The sequence below is a fragment of the Barbatula barbatula genome (genome assembly GCF_947034865.1).
Source record: "Barbatula barbatula genome assembly, chromosome: 20".
Taxonomy (NCBI): Eukaryota; Metazoa; Chordata; class Actinopteri; order Cypriniformes; family Nemacheilidae; genus Barbatula; species Barbatula barbatula.
The window spans coordinates 18,245,734-18,267,970 of NC_136783.1; the positions used below are offsets into that span (position 1 = coordinate 18,245,734).

Below are 22,237 nucleotides of genomic sequence, written 5' to 3' on the forward strand. Positions count from 1 at the left end.
AATTAATTATGAGGGCGAGGAGGCAAAATGGGCAAAAGTGTAAAGAGAACGTAAATAAATAACATTACATAAAGGACATACCCAACTCAAGGCGTGACTCAGTTTTTATAACATAAAATATGTATGTTATGTAAAAAAATCAGACAGATGGGGTTTTTTTTACGTGCATCGAAGTTCACAGTTGGGAAAATGGGTTACGTTAGGTGAAATCCTGGAAATCCCCTCTTATTGGGATTTTACTTTGAGACAGACACACGATGATAATACTACGATTCAGCTTTAAACACATATGACTATTACTGAGAACGGCTTGGCATGAAATCCGCTCAAAGCGTGTTACTGAGAGTATAATCAATGGATGGTTAAAGCCCATAGGCTCAATATACAAAAAGCAGCTTTTGATCAAAGACAAACGAAAACACACACACACCCATCATGACATCATCAGATCATGCTGACATGAATCAGTAAGACTTTATTCAGACAGGAACAACAGACGGATGAATCTTATATAAACTTAATAGAAAGATTCTGGATTATGCATTTCAAAAATTAAAAGTATATTGCAGACATTGCAGTTATGAAAGTAACAATAATGCAAATAACAGTAAGCTCATACTTTTTTTTTTTTTGGAATTTGAGCTGAATGACCCGAACGCGAGTTCATGACAACATCAGCCATTCACTCAAACGATGAACAATACTGTATCATTGAATGATCTCTTCTTGTTTCAACCAAAGCTAAAATCCCCCCCCTGTGTCCTGTTTCTGAGGGAGGAAGATTACTTCACTAAACAAACACTTTCCAAATGATTGCTTATATAAATAAGGGAATATGGGGGTGGATGGTTATGCAACATCTGGCTTCTGTTTTATGATGGCATGTTTCGACAACATGGAAAGATATAGCGCTGGCACAGGTGCGCGGTCGCCCTGGTTTCCCGTCTCAAGTCCGTCGGGACTATCCTTGCTATTTTCAGAAAGAAACGTCTGATATCGCAGATCTTTGGATGTGGCGAGCGCAAACACAACGTGACACGTGCAAACTCCACCCTGGATGTAGTTTGAGAACGGAACGTGAAGGGTGTGTGAGTTTTCCAAGATTTGTGCTTCGGATACAAATGATTCATTAAAATGGGAAGAACTCGTGAACCTAGAGAGCTCAGGAGACTTTTTTTGGCAAGACATCAGAAGAATAAAACACTGTTGCTTTCACTAGAGTCGTTTACTACATGATCAAAACATCCTACGGGCCTGAAAGCACAATATTACCATTGTGTCTCTTCCGGTTTGAGTTCACCTCCATACTTAAAGGCCAAACGCCAGCAACACATTATTGAGAGGAATCTCAGATATTACTCAGAACAGACTGACAGAGAGACATGTGACCATTCTGAAAACTTGTATCTTCATATTTCTGTGATTTTTATTTTTGTTATAAATCATTATTATTAGTCACCCTTTATGTTTGTGACTGGGTTTCGTAAATATCTAAACAATAAAAAGTATTAAAAAAGTACCTTTCAAGTTTGACCACACAGAATCGAATCATTTAAAAAATAGTAATTTTACATTCCCTGAAAAACAGTGAATTTGGACATCTGAGGTTTCGGAACGACAGTAACAAAACGTATAAATACTATTTATTTTATTGCCTTATTTTGCCTTGAGAATTTCATGACATTTATCATTATTTTAAGAATATTGCAGTTAATGCAGTAATACTATGATCTTTAACATTAAAATTAGAAAGAAACTACTACTACCAAAGTAAACTACCAGAATAAGAATATATTATTTAGGCTTGATTTACAATACAGTAATTAAAATAAGAATATAGTTATGAGATTGGGGGTGTGGAGAATTGCAAATGCATGCAATGCAAAATCTTAATAATCCCAAATAATTTGTCAATAATATCATTTTTTATTCTAAATATTCTTTCTTTCTAATATTTCTATTACTGACCTGGATATGTGACCATTACGCTCAACCGAACGGTTTTGTGACACTGAAACTGTTTAAGCATCAATTATCTATGGATTTTATTGGAGCTGTATGACTATGGACAGGACAAACACGTTCAGCTCTCCTAACAAAATCTCTGCCTGATAAATATGACAAAACAAACAATAAAATGTGGATTTCTCAAAAACGTTTATATCTTGAGTTTCTTTTATTGTTGATGCAAATATGCTTCATTATGTACCTGGGTACGAGGGAGTCTCCACCTCTGAGGGTGGTCGGGTCCAGCTCAAATATGGAGGAGATATCACTGCCATCAGGAACAGAGGCGAGGGTGTACATGACCTTCTCGTTGGATGTGCGCAGATGTGCTCGGAGAGCCTCATGTTCCAAGTCCAGCTAACGGAGAGAGAGGAGATCACGTAACCATGGAGACAGATGCACGTCACCTCGGTCGGTTAGTGGATGACGTAACCGAGATAAAACCGGTCAATATTCATTTACTGATAAAACACTCGCTGATGTGTAACAAGTTTATTGTTCCGTGTATGACTCTTAATTCCTCAAAGCGGTCATGTGCAAAGCGGTCAATATTTGCACATCAGTTTCAGGAACGTGATGTGTGACAGCAGATTGACTTGACTTTATTTTATCAGTCACAAGACTCTATGTACAGGTTCCTGCAAAACAAGTCTTGCACTTTCTCTGTTCTTCCTTGTTCGCTTTCTTTAGAGTGAAAGTTAATCATTATAAAACTGCTATGTATGTCCGCACTAGCAACCGGACAGAACAATAAACAAGCGATGGGGTTATACTGCCATCTACAGGCAAAGAGTTATGATGTTAATACTTAGTTACCAGCAACTATAATGTCACCTTGTGGTTGGTTAAATCATTTATTCTAGTAATAAACTGGAGAAAGACAAAGTATTCAGTACATTGGTCAAAATGGTTATTACACAGAATTTATGATGTTACATAAAGATAAATAATGTATTTTGTAATTGGTTGGGTGTGCTTGTATTTTTCATTTCATTATCTTTAAAGGTTTCTTTATTCAACCCATGCAAGTCAATGCACTTCTATTTGAACACTCATTAGGTAAATATGCTTCATATTATAATGTTGTATGCTTCTCTATCTTCTTGGGACTACTAAGAAAGTAACCTCTAACAGGAAGATAGTTCCTATGGTTCTAATGACCTGTTTTTTCATTGTATTACCAAAAATAAAAAAAGTTTAACAATTTCTAGAAATTAACATCAAGGGTGGGAAAAAAAGTCTTGTGTAATTAATAGACAGCTTCATGCTCCTGGCCATAAGTTTACTTCCGGTCTGTGCATGTTTATCGGTCTGGCGAGCTGCTAATAATACAACTATTTCCATTTGATTTCATTTATATTCATTTTATATTATTGTTTAACTGTACGATAATTTTATTAAGTAAACGATTTGTTGAATTTTGTAAACAATTTGTGAAATGGGTCATGTAACTATTCTTTGCGGACGTGTAGCGGACAAAAGCATTCATGTGCAGTAATGTTTGTTTTTGTATGAATTTCTTTAGAAAACTAAATTATCTTTGACCGTCTTTTGTAAATTCACTGTGCAGATGTCTAATCCTTGTGAATTTCCTTGACAGGCTCAAAGTATAACACTACAATTTCTTATCTTGCATTCGTATTTCCTAGTATAGATGCACTTACTATTGTGTATAAAGCATGTACAGGTGTGTATAACAATTTTTACTGGTATGTATACTTTTGACTAGTATATATAGCACATGCATACACAGAATACATACAGAACGAACAGATGTTGCATCAGGCAAAGAGGCATAAAAGTGAAATGCATAGACTGATTTCAATCCGCTGCCATGACGAAATGGAGGCAGAGGTGGGAAGAAAAAGGAAGGAAAGATAGACTACAATGGTTTGGACCACTGTCGGGTGTCTGTGACACCAATAAACAAATGATGCGTTTAAAAACAACGTTAGATTGGCTATGGGTGTTTAAACAGTCACTTATATATGTGATGGTACAGCTAAAGTGGTCAAGTAAAACAGCTAGTGTGAAATGCATCCAATGCTTAGTCACATTTAAGATCATAAATCGTTTGAATAACTCCGGGTTTGTTGTCCAAACCATTGCAGTCTATTGGTTTCTTCCCACCTCTGCCTCGCTTTCAATTTCAACATGGCGGCGGCGTGAAATCGGTCTATGAGCTCAAAGTCGAAGTATGAACAGGTTATTTTTTACACGAAAAACCAAAACATGACTGACAGTACCTGGAAGTTAAAGGGTGAAAAATCCGCCACCTACAGCAGGAAGAAAATTCAGCAAGCAGTTAAGCTACAGTAACACAGAAATGACAAATATTTTACAGAGATAAACAGCTGATAAATCACTCACGGATGAACGTGAATCCCGCGACTCTTGCTCATAATCGGGATTGACCTGTGAACAGGTGAGTGTAAACAAACTTAGAAAAACATCCTCAAAATGAAGCCCTTGCACACATAAATCACTTTAACGCTTTTGGCAGATAACCTAAAGACAGGAAATTGATTTAAGCAAAATCTAATAAAGAAAGACTGGCGCTTATTCTTCAAACATGGCTTACTTGGTTAGCTGGACAAAATTTGGAATGCTACTATCTTAATACGTTCTGGTCTTAATAACACAAATTCACCAGAAACTTTGTGTGTGTTTGTCAAAGATTATGAAGGTACTTTATGTGCCTCCGAAATAAAAGTGAAATGAAAGTAGACATTTTCAAATTCGAGCAACACGTGACCTCTCAGATCTTCAGTAGATGTTCCAAGTTTACATTTCAAAACTAACCAAATAAGCCATGTGCAAAAGATAAAAACACAGACCGTGGGTCTGGTTAAAGCTGCACAATGTAAGATTTAACCATTCTGGCATTTGACCGAGCTACATTCAGCTCAAATGTGGATTGAGGCCTGGATGGAAGCGCTGAGGGATGACGAAAATCTTACAGACTGCAGATTTAGGGCTGAGAAAGTCTAAAGGAAGTTAGTAAGGTTCCCTACCCAGCGGGAGTGGTTAGTGCTGATCTGGGACCAGCTGGGGGAGGATCCAGCGATACCAGAACACACCTCACTCACCTCTGCTGCCAGGTAGTGTCCTGTGGCCAAATGTTTAAACCTGAAAAGACTATTCCAGTAGCCAGCGCCACCTCGGCACGGGTCATGATGAACCACCTGAAACGGGATTGAATCTGACTTTGAAATTGATTGATAGGTCAAAAGGTACTTAAAGAAACAGTTCACCCAAAATGTTCAGTTCTGATACAGTTCTGAGACTTTTTAATTGGGCTGGTACCTCTATTTCCCACAATGCTTTGCTGCTGGTGGCAGAGGTGGCGGACTGGCGGCCGGTGGTGCGCAAGAAAACGTACTGGTTCTTCCTGTGTTCATCGCAAGTGAGAAACTTCTCCTGCTCAGCGTGGAAAAGTCGCACGACATCACCCTGGTAAACCAGAAAGACCGAGACTACTTAACAGTCACAGGAGGAAAAAAAACTGCTTATATCTCATATCTGTGATGCATCTACCCCTTTAAGAATGTCTTCCTTGTTGTCGCTCCATTTCATAAATAAAACAATCTTCCAACTAGTATTGCAGTTCACAGAGTTCACCTGATGAGACACAGAGAATAGAGAGTTTATGTAAAAGAGAAATAAAGTCAACTGCAGTTTTTTAGCTTAAAAGCACTTAATACAAAACGCTTATTTCCCACAGTGATAGTCTTGCAAAGAAGTAATTCACCATCAGCGTAAAATGTCTAAATCTCTCACTGCGTGTACAGTCATTTCAGCTTTAGGCAGCTGATGTTGGTTTCGGAGGAAAAATTCACATCTACAGCACTTACAGAATTTACACATGCAGACAAACAACACAAACAGAAATGCTGATCAGCTGAAATAAAAGGCAAATGAACCTCATTGCAGCCGGGATTATCCACCAGCTGATGGGTGCTGGCGTGAAGAGGCTGTCCGGCGTTCACGGGATTCAAAACAACTTTATCACCAATCACAACCTAAAAGAAAAATAAGCTAAATAAGCAACAAACACAACATTTGTACAGCTTACAGACATCTGACATCCCTCATATTGCAGATGAGCAAACAATTAAAAAAAACATCTTGCAGATGTTAATACACATATCAAGTAGATGTATGCCAGATGTATGTGTGATATCAGGGATAGTAGAATAGTAGAATTTAGATTTTTGTAATAATAAATAAAAATATTATAGTAAATATAGCATTTACTATAATACGGTATTATAGTAAATAATGGTTTTTGGCTGTTTGACTAAGATTTGTATTACCATAATATTGCCACATGTGCTACAGGTGAGCTGTGGAATTGTGGTGAATCCATAGAGAATTTGTGGTTACTATGGTTAAAACATGGTACATTTTTATCTAGAATTTCTTGTTTGCCATGGTTTATTACAATTTGGAAACTGCTATGAAACGGCTCTAAACATTATTATAGTGATGCTTGCCTTGAAGAACGCCACAAATAAAAAAGAGATACTGACAGGAGCCCAAAAACATTTTTGCTTTGAAAAACAATGGCTGTTGGCATTTGTCCATGTGTGACTAAGAGGAAAGTCGTACAGCTGTCGTGCGTACAAGAACCATACAAGAACGGTACATAAATTTAGCTCGTGACTTCAGGTGGCTCTTCTATGGAAAGAGATGTTTTCAGTGTGAACCAAAAACGAAATTGAAATTAATTGTACTTGGATAAAACCAGAAAGCATTTTACAACGATTCAAGTTTAAATGTCTACATAACAGCATGATGCCTGCCATACAACCCGATAATAAAACCACATAAAGAATAACGAAGCTCAAAAATGGACAAGTACACAAGTACTTTTAAGTACTTTAAAAGCATCATCAGAGGAATTCACTGATGTCAAATTGGACATCATGTATCAGTCAGATAGACCCCAGAGATCCACAGCGGATGACACCCCACGACCCCACAGAAAACCAAAAGCATCTTTGACAAACAGATGCAGGAACATAAGCAAATGGTGACCTCAGCCTCGGATCACATCTTTTCCAAACACTTACAACTCTTGGGGCCAGATTAACCAAACAGGACAAAATAGCACGATTCTCATTTCTCCTCCCATAGCGCTTGCATCAGAAGAAGAAACTGCATATGCAATAAGGTCAAAGTCGAAAAACCAGCCGTGTCCACTGTCCAGCGCTTATTTTCACATTTTCTTCATTTCCACACCAAACAATACAACGTAAAAATTTGATTCAAACCATGTAAACAACTAACATTACGTTTTGACAAAATCAACACAGATCTATGGAAACGGTAAACTAAAGGACGATTCCACAGAATGTAAATCTTTTTACTTACACTGTCTCCTAAGGAGCGAAGTTTATAAAAGGGCTGTATGTAGAACCACGAGCCTTCGTTTCCAGCCGAGTCCAGCGTCACGCGCATGGCGTTCTTCTCCAGCAAAGCAGGCAACCGTTTATTCACCGTGAGGTACTTATTGCTTTTTAAATGCAACAGCTGTGAAATAAACCAACAGACTTCTATGATTGGTAGTCGGTGTATCTATGCAAGAACTCATTCATTCTTTGAAATTTTGTCTCAGTTCATGTTTGTCATGCAGCACGGTTCATATGACACAAATTATGCAGGACAATAATGAACAGAGCCTAATGACATTGGCACTAAAATAACACTGAACAATTCTGCCCAGTGAACTGGACGGTGAGAGATCACCGTGCTTTCCATCTGGCAGCTGGCGGCCCTACCTGAATAACATTTCCGTACTGAATCACCGTTCCTAACAGCTTCCGGTTTTCCGAGTCGTTCTGTTTCTTCTCTAGATCAGCAGCATGCTGAAAAACGAACCAATATAAAAATATGCATGTATACAGATATATGTATTAACTCAATTTATATGACGGACGCAACAAAGTTGCTATTGATATCCGTTTTCAATATCAAATAAGCTAGATTAAAATCAAATGAAAGAGCAAACAAGTGATGGTGTGCAAACGTTTGTCTAATCAAAAAACTTTTTGTGAGAAAGATGTAATGTTGACAGAGAACATCTCCGATAACATAAATGCGCGAGTCTGTCTCACATGTAGTTTGTTAAGAAGCACTGTGTCTGTGGTGCTGTTTCCTCCTGGCTTCGCCGCTTTCCAGAACTGTTTCTGGGCCGAGTATCTATTCATGGGACACAGCTTGAACAGGCAGTCTGAAAGGGAAGACAAACGGCACATACCTTACACATACAGATAACTTCTGATTTATTTTACAGGCCTGTGTTTACCTTTGTGAAGTGTGACCCTACATTCAACACAAAGCATAAAAGACCTTTCAAATTGAACATTTCATAAAACCGGAATATTAGTCCATTAGTACTGATTCACAAAGGTGTATTCCAACATTTTTGGAACAGATAAAAGCAGGTAATACCCAGAGACTCTGTGACCCATTTAACTGAACTCATTACAGAACCAAATGGGGATTAAACGCATAATAACTGCAGACACAACTGACAATTCATTTTGTTTCCATAAGAGATGAACAGACTATTGCTTACTAAATGGCTTGTTTGGCACGAAAAGAATAATGATGTGAGTGAACGTATTGAGTTATCAAATAGCGTCTAATGAAATAACAGCTGTGGGGAGCAGGGCGGGAGCTCCTCGGTGAGAGATGCGAGACCGGGACACTCGCGTCACCGGCCTCGCACCGTTACCTCACGGCTCTCGTCCCTCCCCGCTCGCCACAACAGCCTTAACCTCTTTAAAACTAGGGATCTACGATAAATTATCGGACGATAAGTGGTCAATTTTAATGTTATCGTATTGGCCGATATTAAAAATGTAGGCCGATATATTATAACCGATAAATCATAAATAATTTCCTCTGTTTAAACATCCCTCAGCAGTTAAAATACTGTACAGTTCCATCTTTCTGTCATGATCAATCACTTACTGCTATTAGCAAAACATGGTTGACGTCCGTACAGTGTGTAGATATAGTATTTATGAATGTGTAAATTATAGGGACAAAAGCATATTGTTTGAATCAGACTGCTGTCTGAATGCTTTCCGTCTTAAGACTTGTTAGACATGTGGCCATTAAAACATGTTTTCTGGATGCTCAGTAAAAAAAATCCATAATTTGTATAGCAGAAAAGTTTGAAGGTTAAATAATCTTTAACTAGTGTAAAGTAGGCTTTGTACACGATTTTCAGAGGAAAAAAGAGAACTAACGGTTACCTTGTTTTCTGAAGTCAATGTTTTCATATAAAAGCAGTTGTACACTTTTTGCCTTTGGTTTCAGTCTCAGGAAATGTTATATTAATATCTAAATGTTGTATATATCGGCCAATATATCGGTTATCGGCTTCCAATGTTTAAGAATCGTCGGTTACCGGCCAAAATGCACATATCGGTGCATCCCTATTTAAACAGTAAAAAGAAAAGAAATGTAGGAATAATTCTAATCTTTACATACTGTTAGAATGAGATCCTTTATTTAATTTAAAAGGATGAAGGTTTTCACTTTAAATTGGCAAATGGGTAAATAATGACAAAATAGTATTTTTTAGCATGAACTGCTCCTTTAAAAGGCAGTTACACTCATGAAGATAAAGTGTTGGGCTACCTGAGGGCGGGTAAAAGGAAGTTAAGAGTACCAGTGAGGGGAGGGGAGCCACACAAGGGAACGTGATTGCGGTTGAAGAGCTATTTTTACTTGTCACACTTCGAGCGCAATGAGAAACGCGGCCAACGTAGCACTAGCACTCGGGGATTACGGGCCAGGGAACGAAAGGTGGAGGCAAACTGGAGGAGGGGAGGAGGAAAGTTAGGATGCGGGGAGAAAGTGGGACAGTTAGAAGATCGGCGATAATGAGGAAGAGATATGTAGGTTGATAAGGCTGAGGGGAAACGATAAGTCAAATTCAGAAAGAGAAAGAGGCAGTCAGCCTGAGCTAAACCACAGACAGGTGATCATAACACAACAATCTTGATATCTCACTTTAACATACAGTGAAACAAGGTTGTTGTTGTTTTTTGTCTCTGCCATCTTCTAATAAAACCGACTGCGATATGTTTACAAATCCATTAGACCCGATATCGACCTTTGCAATCAGCTCATGGCATCCCTATTGCACACATTCACATTTAAGTATTTGACAGAAGCTGGAATCCGAAGTGAATTTTAAACTGCGTTTCCTGGAAATGTTTGCACTGCTAACGTAGTTCTCTAACCAATGCTTAAGAAATACACAAATCTCTGACAACATGTCAAACAAACAATGTCCTTGAGTTGCGTCATCAGGTGTCAAAGAAGCCACTTCCATTTAATAAAAACTTTAACAGTATGTTAGTTATTTCTGTTCGATGCCAAAGCCACCTGTTCGTTCTTGCTCACTTAGTTTACTCTGTACCGAGAAAAACTGGTGTTACAGAAACAAAGCTCTGAATACTGTAAGAAAAACACCTCCAGAAAAAAAGTCTGTTACCTTTTAATAAATATGGTTTGCTGTGCGTCAACTGAAAGACAGCACTGTTTTATCATTTTGTTTACCCGTCAACAAGCAGAGGGTCTACTGAAGAATCACATGTGATGCCAAAAAGAGACCTAGAGAACCTGTACCAGGCTCAGAACGGAAGGGTAAACGTTTGAATGGCAAACTAAAGCGCTCTCGAAACCAGGTCTTTAAACCAGCTTAAGTGGGCTATTAATACCATCAGGGATCTGAAGATTTAGCGCTTGGGCCGGCCTCTGAAACAGCCACTGAGATACCAGACCAAAAGAGCAGATCTGTCCTCCATATCAGCATCTCAAACTTACAATATTGCAATTTCTTCGCAAAAGCATGTCGAACACAAGAAAGCAGAAGTAGCCTGATTGGTTTCTTATAAGAAGCTTTGCGTCTTACGCAGGTTCAGATTTGAATACTGTCCGTTGTCATTGAATAAAAAGCGTGACACTTTCTTCACTGTAACATCTATCATAACTCAAGCAAAATGACATGGCTACACAGTTCCACAAATGTTTCCACAAATCGTTGCCATCTTGAAAGCAAAGCTGTACGTCAATATGCTTTTATTATTTTAAACAGATACCAACTGGTATTAAAATTGACTTTGGATTTTTCTACTCTAAAATACACACATTCTGTGGTCAATATTAAGGTTGGCGTGTAATGAATGCTGGTCTGAAACTATGTTTGGCATGTACCTGAGGTCATCTGTATCACCTGAGGTTATCTGTAGTATCAGTTTAAAGGACAGTGGCACTTTTGTAATAAATTGGCTCTAACAGGTTACAGAAGGACACCGTGACAAGAGACCTGCGGTAAACTCCAGACCTGGTGCATGTGTTCACCTCCACAGCTGTGCCTCAACCAAACAGGAAGAGAACAAACATAGTTTTTCAGCGGTGGTGTGTGCAGATACAAGCCAAATTATTCAACATCTGCATTATTGTACCAAGGGTTTCAGCTCAAACACCAGTACAGAGTGGACTTTTACTGAGGACGATGCACGTGTACCTCAGGTGTGCTTTTTATCATCACAACACAAGACATCCATTGACCCGGGCTCTGGATCGCTTTCAACACCGGTCTTAAAATACCTTGTTTAAAGACCAAATAACATTGTATCTGAATAACTAAGTATTTCTAAAAACACGGTAAGCAGCGCATGAAAAGAACTGTAGGTTTAGAGAAAAGCATATTTAGATAACCAGAAGAGTCAACATTTAAAGGTCCAGTGTGTCATTTTTTGGAAGATGTATTGACAGAAATGCTATATAATATACTACATAATGAAGCTGAAGCGTCATGTTTTTATTACCTTAGAATGAGGTTTTTCGATCTACATACACTGCTGGTCCCTCACATAGAGTTTGCCATGTTGTTTCTAGAGTAACGTAAAAACTGCTCTACAGAGCGCATTTCGTAAATAAGTTATCTCCTTTGGCAAAGAAGCAAAAACGTTATGACATTGTTGTCCTGTGTCGATTGCCGTAGCTGCTGGTAGTGCTTCAAAAGGAAGGCCTGGAGTGAGCCGTTGGTTCACAACCTCACCACTAGATGCCGCTAAAATCTCCATATCGCTCCTTTAAATGATTTTATACAGATCGTCCATACATCCATAGCTAAAAGACATTAGCATTTCCCTGAAAACCATGAAACCTTTAAGCCACCATTTACACTTTCACTTTACCAAAGTGATTTATTTTATTCAAATAAGATTAAACTAAGGAGTTGGTATAAACATAAAGCTGTAAACATAGCTTAAAACGGTAACACGTCTGCTTGGATCTACACATAAATCTGATTAGTTTTACAAATGTTATTTTAGGACTGAATTTTCATACAGACTTTGTCTATTTTGCAAGAGATAACAGATCAGATCAGTTTCTTCGGCGTCCAGTCAATATCCGGCATATCTAGTTGCTCCAATAATGACTTTAGTGCCAATAGAGTAGACGGTCTCTGTAAAGGGTCAATAGAAACGGATTTGAGTCAGTTTTGTCCAGTTTTTCGGACTTCGGCTTACCAACTCAATGTGACAAATGATGTGAAGTACGCTGAGAGCGGTTAATGTTATTCCAAAGCCTGAAATGAAGCTTGTTGTTTCCCCCATATATTTGCATAAGGTTTCAGTTATAATGTGACAGCCATCTGTTGTATTCAAAGCCAACAGTTCAGAAAAATATGATCACAGCAAACATGACCCTGCGATATGAAAAGCATATAGAGAGGCGCTTTGTGTTTGGTTAGAAACGTTCGATTAAATGTCATTTTCATATGCACTGCAGAATTATATCTCTGAAGCTGTAAATGATTTACATTACACTTTTATCTAAAGTTACACGTGAGAGAGGATTAATATTGTGTCTTAGAAGCAAAAATTTATATTTTCTACCAAAACATTATTTTAAATCCATTATTTTTCGATTGTGGCTTTTTGACAATTCCTTAAACACTATAATCAAGTAATCTGGCCTTTTTTAAGTCTTTTGGATATATTATACTGGAGGGGTAGAATAAACCATCGAGCCCATTCTGAGGTGTCCCTGCCTCTCAACCTTATACATTAAACCCAACAGCTTTCTTTCAAAAACTGTCAAGCCGAAGCCAAGATGATATACAATCCTGCCTGCCATCCATCTAGATTTAATAGACAAAAAAAGAAATCCAAAAACATGCCACCAGGGTTATTTTAGTTTACTAATATTGAACTTTGAAACTGTTCCTGTTCATTGAAATCAAATAAATGATTGACCAAGAAATTATTGGAAAAACTTTACTCAAGGAAAAATGTAAATGCTGCCTCAAAAATAAACCGAAGTTCAAAGCAGTAAAATTATAATAATAAACAAAAACTAAAATAACAATTAATTAATATTTAATAGCAACATTAAAAATAAACCAATAAATAATAAAACGACAACAGCATATATCAAAATTGCTAAATCTTTAACTAAAATTAACACAAAGAAAGTCTAAAAATATTAATAAAACTAATATAAAAGCTGTACAGAGAAGAGATGCTAAGAAACACCAAATAAACACTACAAATGCATTAAACAACAAACGTACATAAACAATGTTTGTTTTAATGCAATTTTGCTGGATATGAACAGCTGGTAAAAAAGGTACATTCACGCAGTGAGATCTTAAAACAAACATCTGAGCTGGATGTAAAAGTAATATCTAACAGAACTAACTCTGAAGCTATAACTTCGAACTAAAAAAAGAAACGCTCTAAAACATTATGGGTTCACTAAAGCGCGCAGCGGCTCTTCCCAAAAGAAATCCTCAGAGATTAATTTAAGCACATAAAAAAACCAAAAAGCTGATGCCTTAAAAACAGCTGCCAATGACTGTTCACTTGACACGTCTGAAACCCTGTTTACTACGTGAATACAGCATTTACAATGAGAAAAATTGAGTCTATGATAGCGACCATCTTTGGTATTGCTCTCAAGTGCCGATAAGATTGGAAAATTTTTTCAATGCCACTATAATCCCTGATGCAAACAGATTTACAGACCCTATACTACAAGGGCAGCCTTATATTACAACTGTTTTAGATCAACCATTCTGTGCTTTGAACCTACAACCTCCACTAGTTATAATGGAATGATCTAGTTTTCCAGTCCATTTCAATAGTATACAACAGAAAACTGAGACCTTGGACACATTCGGGCAGATAATGCAAACAATGCATCAGCTGACAAAAGAGCCAGAGAATACACAAGGTCTCATTTGAAAGGCTGTTTATGAGCGGTCCCTGAGCTTTAGTAAGGGCACAAGGGTTTTCCCAGCATGCCTCACACGGTGCACTGTAGAGGATCAAGGGAGTTATTTAAGATGTGACGGCATTTATCTTTGAGAAAGTTATCTTTGCATGTTACATCATATGAGTTACATTTGCTAAGGAGAGCTCAATTATAACCTACAAGCAATTTTTGCATCACTCGTCACAAAACAATTCCGGACAACATTTTTGACAATAATGCATGCATACAGCTTTAAATGCACTCATGTAGTGTATTCAAGGTGCACACTCTTAAAAATACTCTCTGGATATTTCCAACACTTATGTAAACAGTTTTTTGGCCAGGACACACATACTGACTAATAATATTACTAGACACAATAAGACTATACCATAGAAACACCGTCCATGCGTACACGGATAAGGATCACATCCTTTAAAAGATTAAATGTTCTTTCTAATGAAACATCCTTAAAAATGTATCTTGTGACAGATATTAATGTAGCTTTACCTCGAAACTTCTTGGGAGGGTGGTTGAGATCTCCAGATTCTGGCTGCACCACACACCGGTCATCCACCAGACTGTAGAGGTGAGAAAAAAAAGTCAGAGTAAGGTTTTCTCTATTTAGACCCTAAACACAATCTATATACATTGTTTCTATATTTATGCATCAGAAATTGGAGAACAGATGTAAATGAGACCAGACATACTTTGCCCCCCATTGACTGCTATAGTAGGTAAAAATACTACGGTCTTCAATGGTGCCCCAGACCTGTTTGATGTCCTACATTCTTCAAAATGTCTTCTTTTGTGTTCAACAGAACAAAATAGTTATACCGTAGTTTCCTACTATGGTAGTTCAATCTGTTTGGTTATAAGCATCCTACCAAATATCTTTCTCTGTGTTCATCAGAACAAAGACATGTATACAGATTTGTAACAACGTGAAGGTGTGTAAATGATTTTTGGGTGCAGTATTCCTTTAATGTGACAAAACGTTTACTTTCAATCACCCGACTAACCTGCCTTGCTCTTCAGAATGGCCACACTCAATACAGACTCAAACATGTTCTGCAAGCATGAATCAATAGTTTCTTTACCATGTGAACTGTTAACCGAGGCGAAACAAGAACTCAAAACCACAAAACTAGGACTGTTAACAGATCAACTGACCTCTCTGTGTTCTCGCAAGCTTATCTGCTTGAAGCCACAGTGTTGACACAGTAAACGTCGGATTATAATGATCACTTTCAATGAAAATGTAATGACGCCAATATTTGCCTTCTATCATGATTCCTTTTTTATCTCGAGTCAGAACAGGCGTGTGTTATAACACAACAGGCTCGAGGGAACCTAACTTTAATCAATTGCCATATGCTTTTCTTTTATTGAAGCCTTCGGGATATCGCTTTCAGTAAAGCTCATAAGAGCACATGCATTTGCCACCCACTGAAACCTCACTGAGGCTTTAAAACACAACTACTGTAGCGGGGTTAAAATCCATTAAATCACCATTAGCAGCAAATGATGATTCTCGACATTTAGAGTTTATTAGATATTTCCTTTCAGAATGCAATTGTCATTAAAATACATTAAGCATGGGCCCGTTTCTGGTTTCAAGGTATACCGATGTTTGAAAGAGTAAAGGTCTCACAACCACTTAAATATTATGTGATACCATTTCTAAGGTATGAGCTGTGTTTACAAAACAAATTATTAAATCATAAAGTTGTGTAATAACCCCAAATTGTGTCCGGTTGAAAAGTTGCTGTTTGCATACGCAGACATTTGAAAATAACACATTTTAGTGTTCTAATGTCCACATAATGAGAAACAAATGTATAGTATAATGCAATGTAAGTTGCTTTGGATAAAAGCGTCTGCCAAATGCGTAAATGCAATGGTAATACTGCAATACCGTGCTAAAGGCGCATTCAAACATGCTAGTACAACTTTTAGAGACGCCTATAACTAGGGGTGGGCGATCTGACGATCTTAAATCGCGGTCGATCTTGAAGGCGTCCTCAATCCACTTTTCAACGCAATAGTGAGGATCATGACTCGCATCTGAGTCAATGTTCTAATCAAAGTCAGTAAGGCCTTAGCAGTCACTGATATATGCATTCTCAAAAAATGCTAATCGTCAAAAAAATTTCATATTCTCCAGGGGTTCGTAACTTTGGTCTCGTCTGTTTGTACTTCACTGTCACAGCCAAACAAAGCCCCGGCCTGCCAGTAGCCATCAGGTTAGTTGTGTCCTTTCTGGTTGTCTGTGCCCAGCTGCAGAACAGGTGGCTCATTATCTTACCCACACTGAGGTCGTTGTGTGGCACACAAAAACACTACACGCCGTGTGTGCCAGGATGGCTAAATATAGCCGTGGCACGGTGGATGTGTGCACGGGGGGAGAATAGTAGAGAAAGTGATGACAAAGCAAAATGAGATATATTAACGTTCTGTTCTTTAAAGACGCATTTAAAGATGCATTCATGCTTTTGTTGCCATGGACGGGTGACGTGGAGAACTGATGTACGTGTAGACATTGAAAAATTGCACAGGGTGATATAGGGGGATGATTTCCAGGAGGTGGCAGAGTGTGATTAAACGGACACGCCACAATCTCATTTCAAGAGGATGGACATGACGCCACGGAACATGAACACTTTTAGAAATACACCGAAAGACCATGGCAACGGTCTGGATGTGTACAGGTTTATGTGTTTTTCAGTCACAATGGGATACCTCGAATACATCATCACTTACATATATAAATAAACAAACATACATGTATATTTTTAAGGAAATGTGTAACCCATATTAATTATATTTATATTTAAACTATTTACGTAAATATCTGTATATGCATGCATGTTTGTTCGTTAAAATATGTTTTAATGTTTATATAATGTGTGTGTGAAATATATATATACACATACACATACACATACACACACACAGTCAGACACATTATATAAACACAAACATTTATTTTGGAATCGATAAATCACGTTTAATCGATTTGACAGCACTAGTCAGAGCCCAATTAAGAATGAAAAAAACGTTTTTCAGAAGAGGTATCGTTTCTGTCCGACATGGGTTTTTAACCCATGTTTAACCCTCGCTTCACAAGCGCACACCTGCATCGTTCATATTGTTTAGCTGTATCATTCAAATTATGAATATATCTGCATCCAAATAATAAAATATAACATGGACGTTGAAATCCTAAAGCATAACCAAACTGTTTCCACTTCTCCTTATTTCACACTTCCTCACTTTCTTCTTCCTATTGTGTTTTGATCATGTTCTTCTCCATAAAACGTAGCTAAGGGCAGGTCATCTTACCCCAAAGTGCTGATAAATCCATTAGTGGACCCTTCTGCATACAGGGAGCAGATGTCCCCGATGTGGAGAAAGCTGGACATTTTGTCCGACATCTTGCTCCAGCTTACGTCGTGCCTGCGGAAAGGATATGAAATATATTAGGGTGAAATAAAAAAACAGCATAAAAGACATCGGTTTTATTTGTACGGATTAGAATGAAGGTTATCATCAATGGAACAGCTAGTAGAACTATAAGAGCATGACAATGAGGGCCACAGGGATGGACTCAAGAAAATTAGATATTGCCATTTTGAGATGCCCTAGTTTTAAGCATAGACGTGAAATTCAAGGTCCTTTCGCTCTATGGTTGGATGATGGGGTACGTTCTGGAACATGTGATATGATCCGAATAGGAAATTTCTAAATAATGTCTGTTTTTTGGATTCTACAACGTCTTTCTACCACGTCTACAACGATTAGACAACTAATAAATTTCTGAAAACGTGAACCAATAAGTTCCAAATACATATGATTTTCTTCCTTTAAAAACGTACTGGTAGCATATTTCTTTGGATTTATCACGAGAACCAGATCAGTTTGATTCATTGTAATACTTTTAGCCAAAAAACAGGTTCACTAGAAGTACAAATCATTCATAAACTTAACCTTAATTAATCTACCAAAAAGAAGAGTATTTTGTTGGAAAAACAAAAAACCTTCCCCCAAGTGAGGAAAACAATATCGAGGTAACTCAAATTCCTGTGGGCAATGTGGCATTGACAAAGCCAATCTCTTTCACATTTCTGGGATTGCTTTAATATTATACGTTTTGGAAAGAGAAACACAAAGCCCTAGAAGAAATTCTAGATATGCCAATTGATTTAAGTTTTAAGGTACATTTTGGGGGTAATGTCTCGATGATGTCTTTGATAAAGAGGAAGAACAATATGTTTAAAATAATTCTTCCATCAGCCAAAAAAGCAATGTTGGTATAAACCTAACCCTCCACAAAGGCAGGACTGGAATGATGTTTTGAAGAGTATACTTATAATGGAAAGAAAATACATTTTGCGTCAATTTCCGAAATAACTTATTTGTTGATTTTTGGACTAAATGGATTGAGTACATAACTCCTACCGAACCTAATATTTTTGTGCTAGAATAGCTTTTCATTTTGTTCTTTTTTCCCCAGTGATGTGACCAACACACCCCTTCTAATGTAAATAGTTTCAATGTTGAAACGTCAAGAACTCAAAGAGGTCCAAGGATACTATTCTCATAACTGTGACTGTGTTATTAGTGAATTATTCTGTCATTAAATAGTGTAAAGCTTACTTCAACTGCAAAAGTGATCCTGTTATAAAAAGATGTTGCTGACAGATGAGTCGTATGCTTCATTCATTGCGATTGGATCAGAAAAGAGAAACCGGCACATCCTTCAACATCTGATGTAAGTTTACAATGACATGAGGTTGAATAAATATATATAATTTTCATTTTGGGGAAACTTTTCAACACATTGTAATTCAGGGATTACAGGATGCACAATTCTGCCTGTTGTCGCAAGGTAAAGCCTCAACTGAGTGACAGCAGTACACACCACTTTATGTAGATTATTTAGGACACTCCAATGACCCCTCATGGCTAAATTATAAGATAATGAACAAAGTGCACACAGAAACTCTCATGTGAATCAGATGTGGCAAGACCACTGAACACTTTTCTCTGGAGCACTGAGCAGATGCTCGACTCAACTTGAGACCAAGTCTACAGCTAAGTCAGTGAGAGATGAGACCGGACAGCATCAATAAAATACATTTCACAGACGGTCAATAAATCAGAGGGATACAAGTTTGAACCAAATAGCGTTGACGGTGTTGTGACAACGGAGTTTACACACAATTTAGAAATGTATTCCCCATGAATAAAAAGATGTTCATTTTTACATCATACCTCCCAAATAGACATCACATGGGTCAATAATGCAGACATGCTAGTAAACACTGAAGAGCAGAAGTACAATTTGTTGGTGTGTCAGCTAATAAAAACTTACACAACTCCAAGATTGTTTGTTTAAAATACAAGACAAACTGATGTCGTCTGTGCACTGGCCAGAAACACATAGTACTTAAGAAATGTGTATATTTTGTCAAGTTGGTGTGTTTGGATTCTTGAAACTTCAGCAAGCTCAAAATCTGCAGCAAAGTTATACACATTACGGTCATGCTGGCTGTTACAAAATAAAGTAAATATGTATTTGCATGTGCAATGACAGCTGTATGTGGGCTGTTTCTCAAACCCTCACATTTGGATTCGTTATTTCTACTGTGTGAGGACTAAATACGGAGGCCAGACTTATCTTAACTCTTCCATGTTTTAAGCTTCAGCTTTTCTGTGTGAAATGTATTACAGACACATGGCAAACATTCACCTTTACCTTATAGGTACAGTGAGGTAAAACGGATAGCTTAAATCGGCATGTGACAGTGAACACAACAAATTACAGTTCAGCTACGTCGAAACTGCATAATATCACCCGAATAAGAATATTCCTCGCAACAAGCTTCCGGCCGATGACAAAGTATTATAAATGACATTAATCAGTAAATCTCTTATGCGCGGTCCCACCTGCCTCCTGCAACATTTCCCGCCAGCGTTACATTCTAATGTTGTGAAATTGTTACAGTGGCCGCGGATCGAACGTGCACGATGATACACTGTCACAAACTTCCGTTCTAATCTCATCACACTGATGGATGCATCAGTCACACATCCCTCTTCACAGCACTGTAACGGCAAGAGTTCACCTGAACTTTACCTTCTTCAGCAGGACCGTGTCGGAGATGCAACGGTGGCGATGCGGTCAGCGGATAAAAGCGTCCGGCCGGGTTTCCACGTATAATTCCATGATACGCGACAGTCCCCCAATTGAAAATCGCGGCGTCTAGTTGCCACTTGGATTTTGTCCGCACTTGTCCTCTTTCTTACCACCTCCACATGAGCTCTGAAGCTCCTCCCCCTTGTGGACGCGCATCTACAAAGTGGCACATGGGTAATGGAGTTCTGAAGTCGTTTGATAGAGAGGACAGAGGAGAGAGAGAGAGAGAGAGAGAGAGAGAGAGAGAGAGAGAGAGAGAGAGAGAGAGAGAGAGAGAGAGGGAGAGAGAGAGGGAGAGACTGACAGACAGACAGACAGACAGACAGACGGAGAGAGAGAGATGATAGATAGATAGATAGATAGATAGATAGATAGATAGATAGATAGATAGATAGATAGATAGATAGATAGATAGATAGATAGATAGATAGATAGATAGATAGATAGATAGATAGATAGATAGATAGATAGATAGATAGATAGATAGATAGATAGATAGATAGATAGATAGATAGATAGATAGATAGATAGATAGATAGATAGATAGATAGATAGATAGATAGATAGATAGATAGATAGATAGATAGATAGATAGATAGATAGATAGATAGATAGATAGATAGATAGATAGATAGATAGATAGATAGATAGATAGATAGATAGATAGATAGATAGATAGATAGATAGATAGATAGATAGATAGATAGATAGATAGATAGATAGATAGATAGATAGATAGATAGATAGATAGATAGATAGATAGATAGATAGATAGATAGATAGATAGATAGATAGATAGATAGATAGATAGATAGATAGATAGATAGATAGATAGATAGATAGATAGATAGATAGATAGATAGATAGATAGATAGATAGATAGATAGATAGATAGATAGATAGATAGATAGATAGATAGATAGATAGATAGATAGATAGATAGATAGATAGATAGATAGATAGATAGATAGATAGATAGATAGATAGATAGATAGATAGATAGATAGATAGATAGATAGATAGATAGATAGATAGATAGATAGATAGATAGATAGATAGATAGATAGATAGATAGATAGATAGATAGATAGATAGATAGATAGATAGATAGATAGATAGATAGATAGATAGATAGATAGATAGATAGATAGATAGATAGATAGATAGATAGATAGATAGATAGATAGATAGATAGATAGATAGATAGATAGATAGATAGATAGATAGATAGATAGATAGATAGATAGATAGATAGATAGATAGATAGATAGATAGATAGATAGATAGATAGATAGATAGATAGATAGATAGATAGATAGATAGATAGATAGATAGATAGATAGATAGATAGATAGATAGATAGATAGATAGATAGATAGATAGATAGATAGATAGATAGATAGATAGATAGATAGATAGATAGATAGATAGATAGATAGATAGATAGATAGATAGATAGATAGATAGATAGATAGATAGATAGATAGATAGATAGATAGATAGATAGATAGATAGAATATTACTTATATCGGTTGAGACACGTTAAATACTTTCAAGATGCAGTGCTCGAATTGAAGGGGGCTGGGGATCCGTGACCCCCAAAAGGCATTGGCGTCGCTCCAGTGAAGAACTAAAAATGGAGAATAATAAACCTCCACTCTCAGTCGGGAAGAGGAAGCTTCTACTTTTTTGAGGGGTACTTTTCTCTCTCTCTCTCTCTGTTACTTTCCACTA

The 22,237-nt window shown here is 37.4% G+C and overlaps 1 protein-coding gene across 4 annotated transcripts in view; it reads right to left on the reverse strand.

Moving 5' to 3' along the window:
* Positions 1-20,663, reverse strand: part of itpr1b (inositol 1,4,5-trisphosphate receptor, type 1b) — a 92,576-nt gene extending 71,913 nt beyond the window's left edge. For 2 of the 4 annotated variants that reach the window (XM_079482951.1, XM_079482948.1), the window contains exons 1-13: positions 20,444-20,663; positions 17,647-17,760; positions 14,812-14,882; positions 8,127-8,242; positions 7,791-7,877; positions 7,384-7,542; positions 5,931-6,029; positions 5,545-5,628; positions 5,314-5,460; positions 5,097-5,192; positions 4,378-4,422; positions 4,254-4,283; positions 2,210-2,364 (exon numbers count right to left, since the gene is read on the reverse strand). In XM_079482951.1, the coding sequence (XP_079339077.1) occupies positions 2,210-2,364; positions 4,254-4,283; positions 4,378-4,422; positions 5,097-5,192; positions 5,314-5,460; positions 5,545-5,628; positions 5,931-6,029; positions 7,384-7,542; positions 7,791-7,877; positions 8,127-8,242; positions 14,812-14,882; positions 17,647-17,738 (1,181 nt within the window). In that variant the 5' untranslated portion in view covers positions 17,739-17,760; positions 20,444-20,663. The remainder of the gene's footprint in view (positions 1-2,209; positions 2,365-4,253; positions 4,284-4,377; positions 4,423-5,096; positions 5,193-5,313; positions 5,461-5,544; positions 5,629-5,930; positions 6,030-7,383; positions 7,543-7,790; positions 7,878-8,126; positions 8,243-14,811; positions 14,883-17,646; positions 17,761-20,443) is intronic. The other 2 variants (XM_079482950.1, XM_079482949.1) reach the window with 1 other exon arrangement.
* Between the last annotated feature and the right edge of the window lie 1,574 nt (positions 20,664-22,237).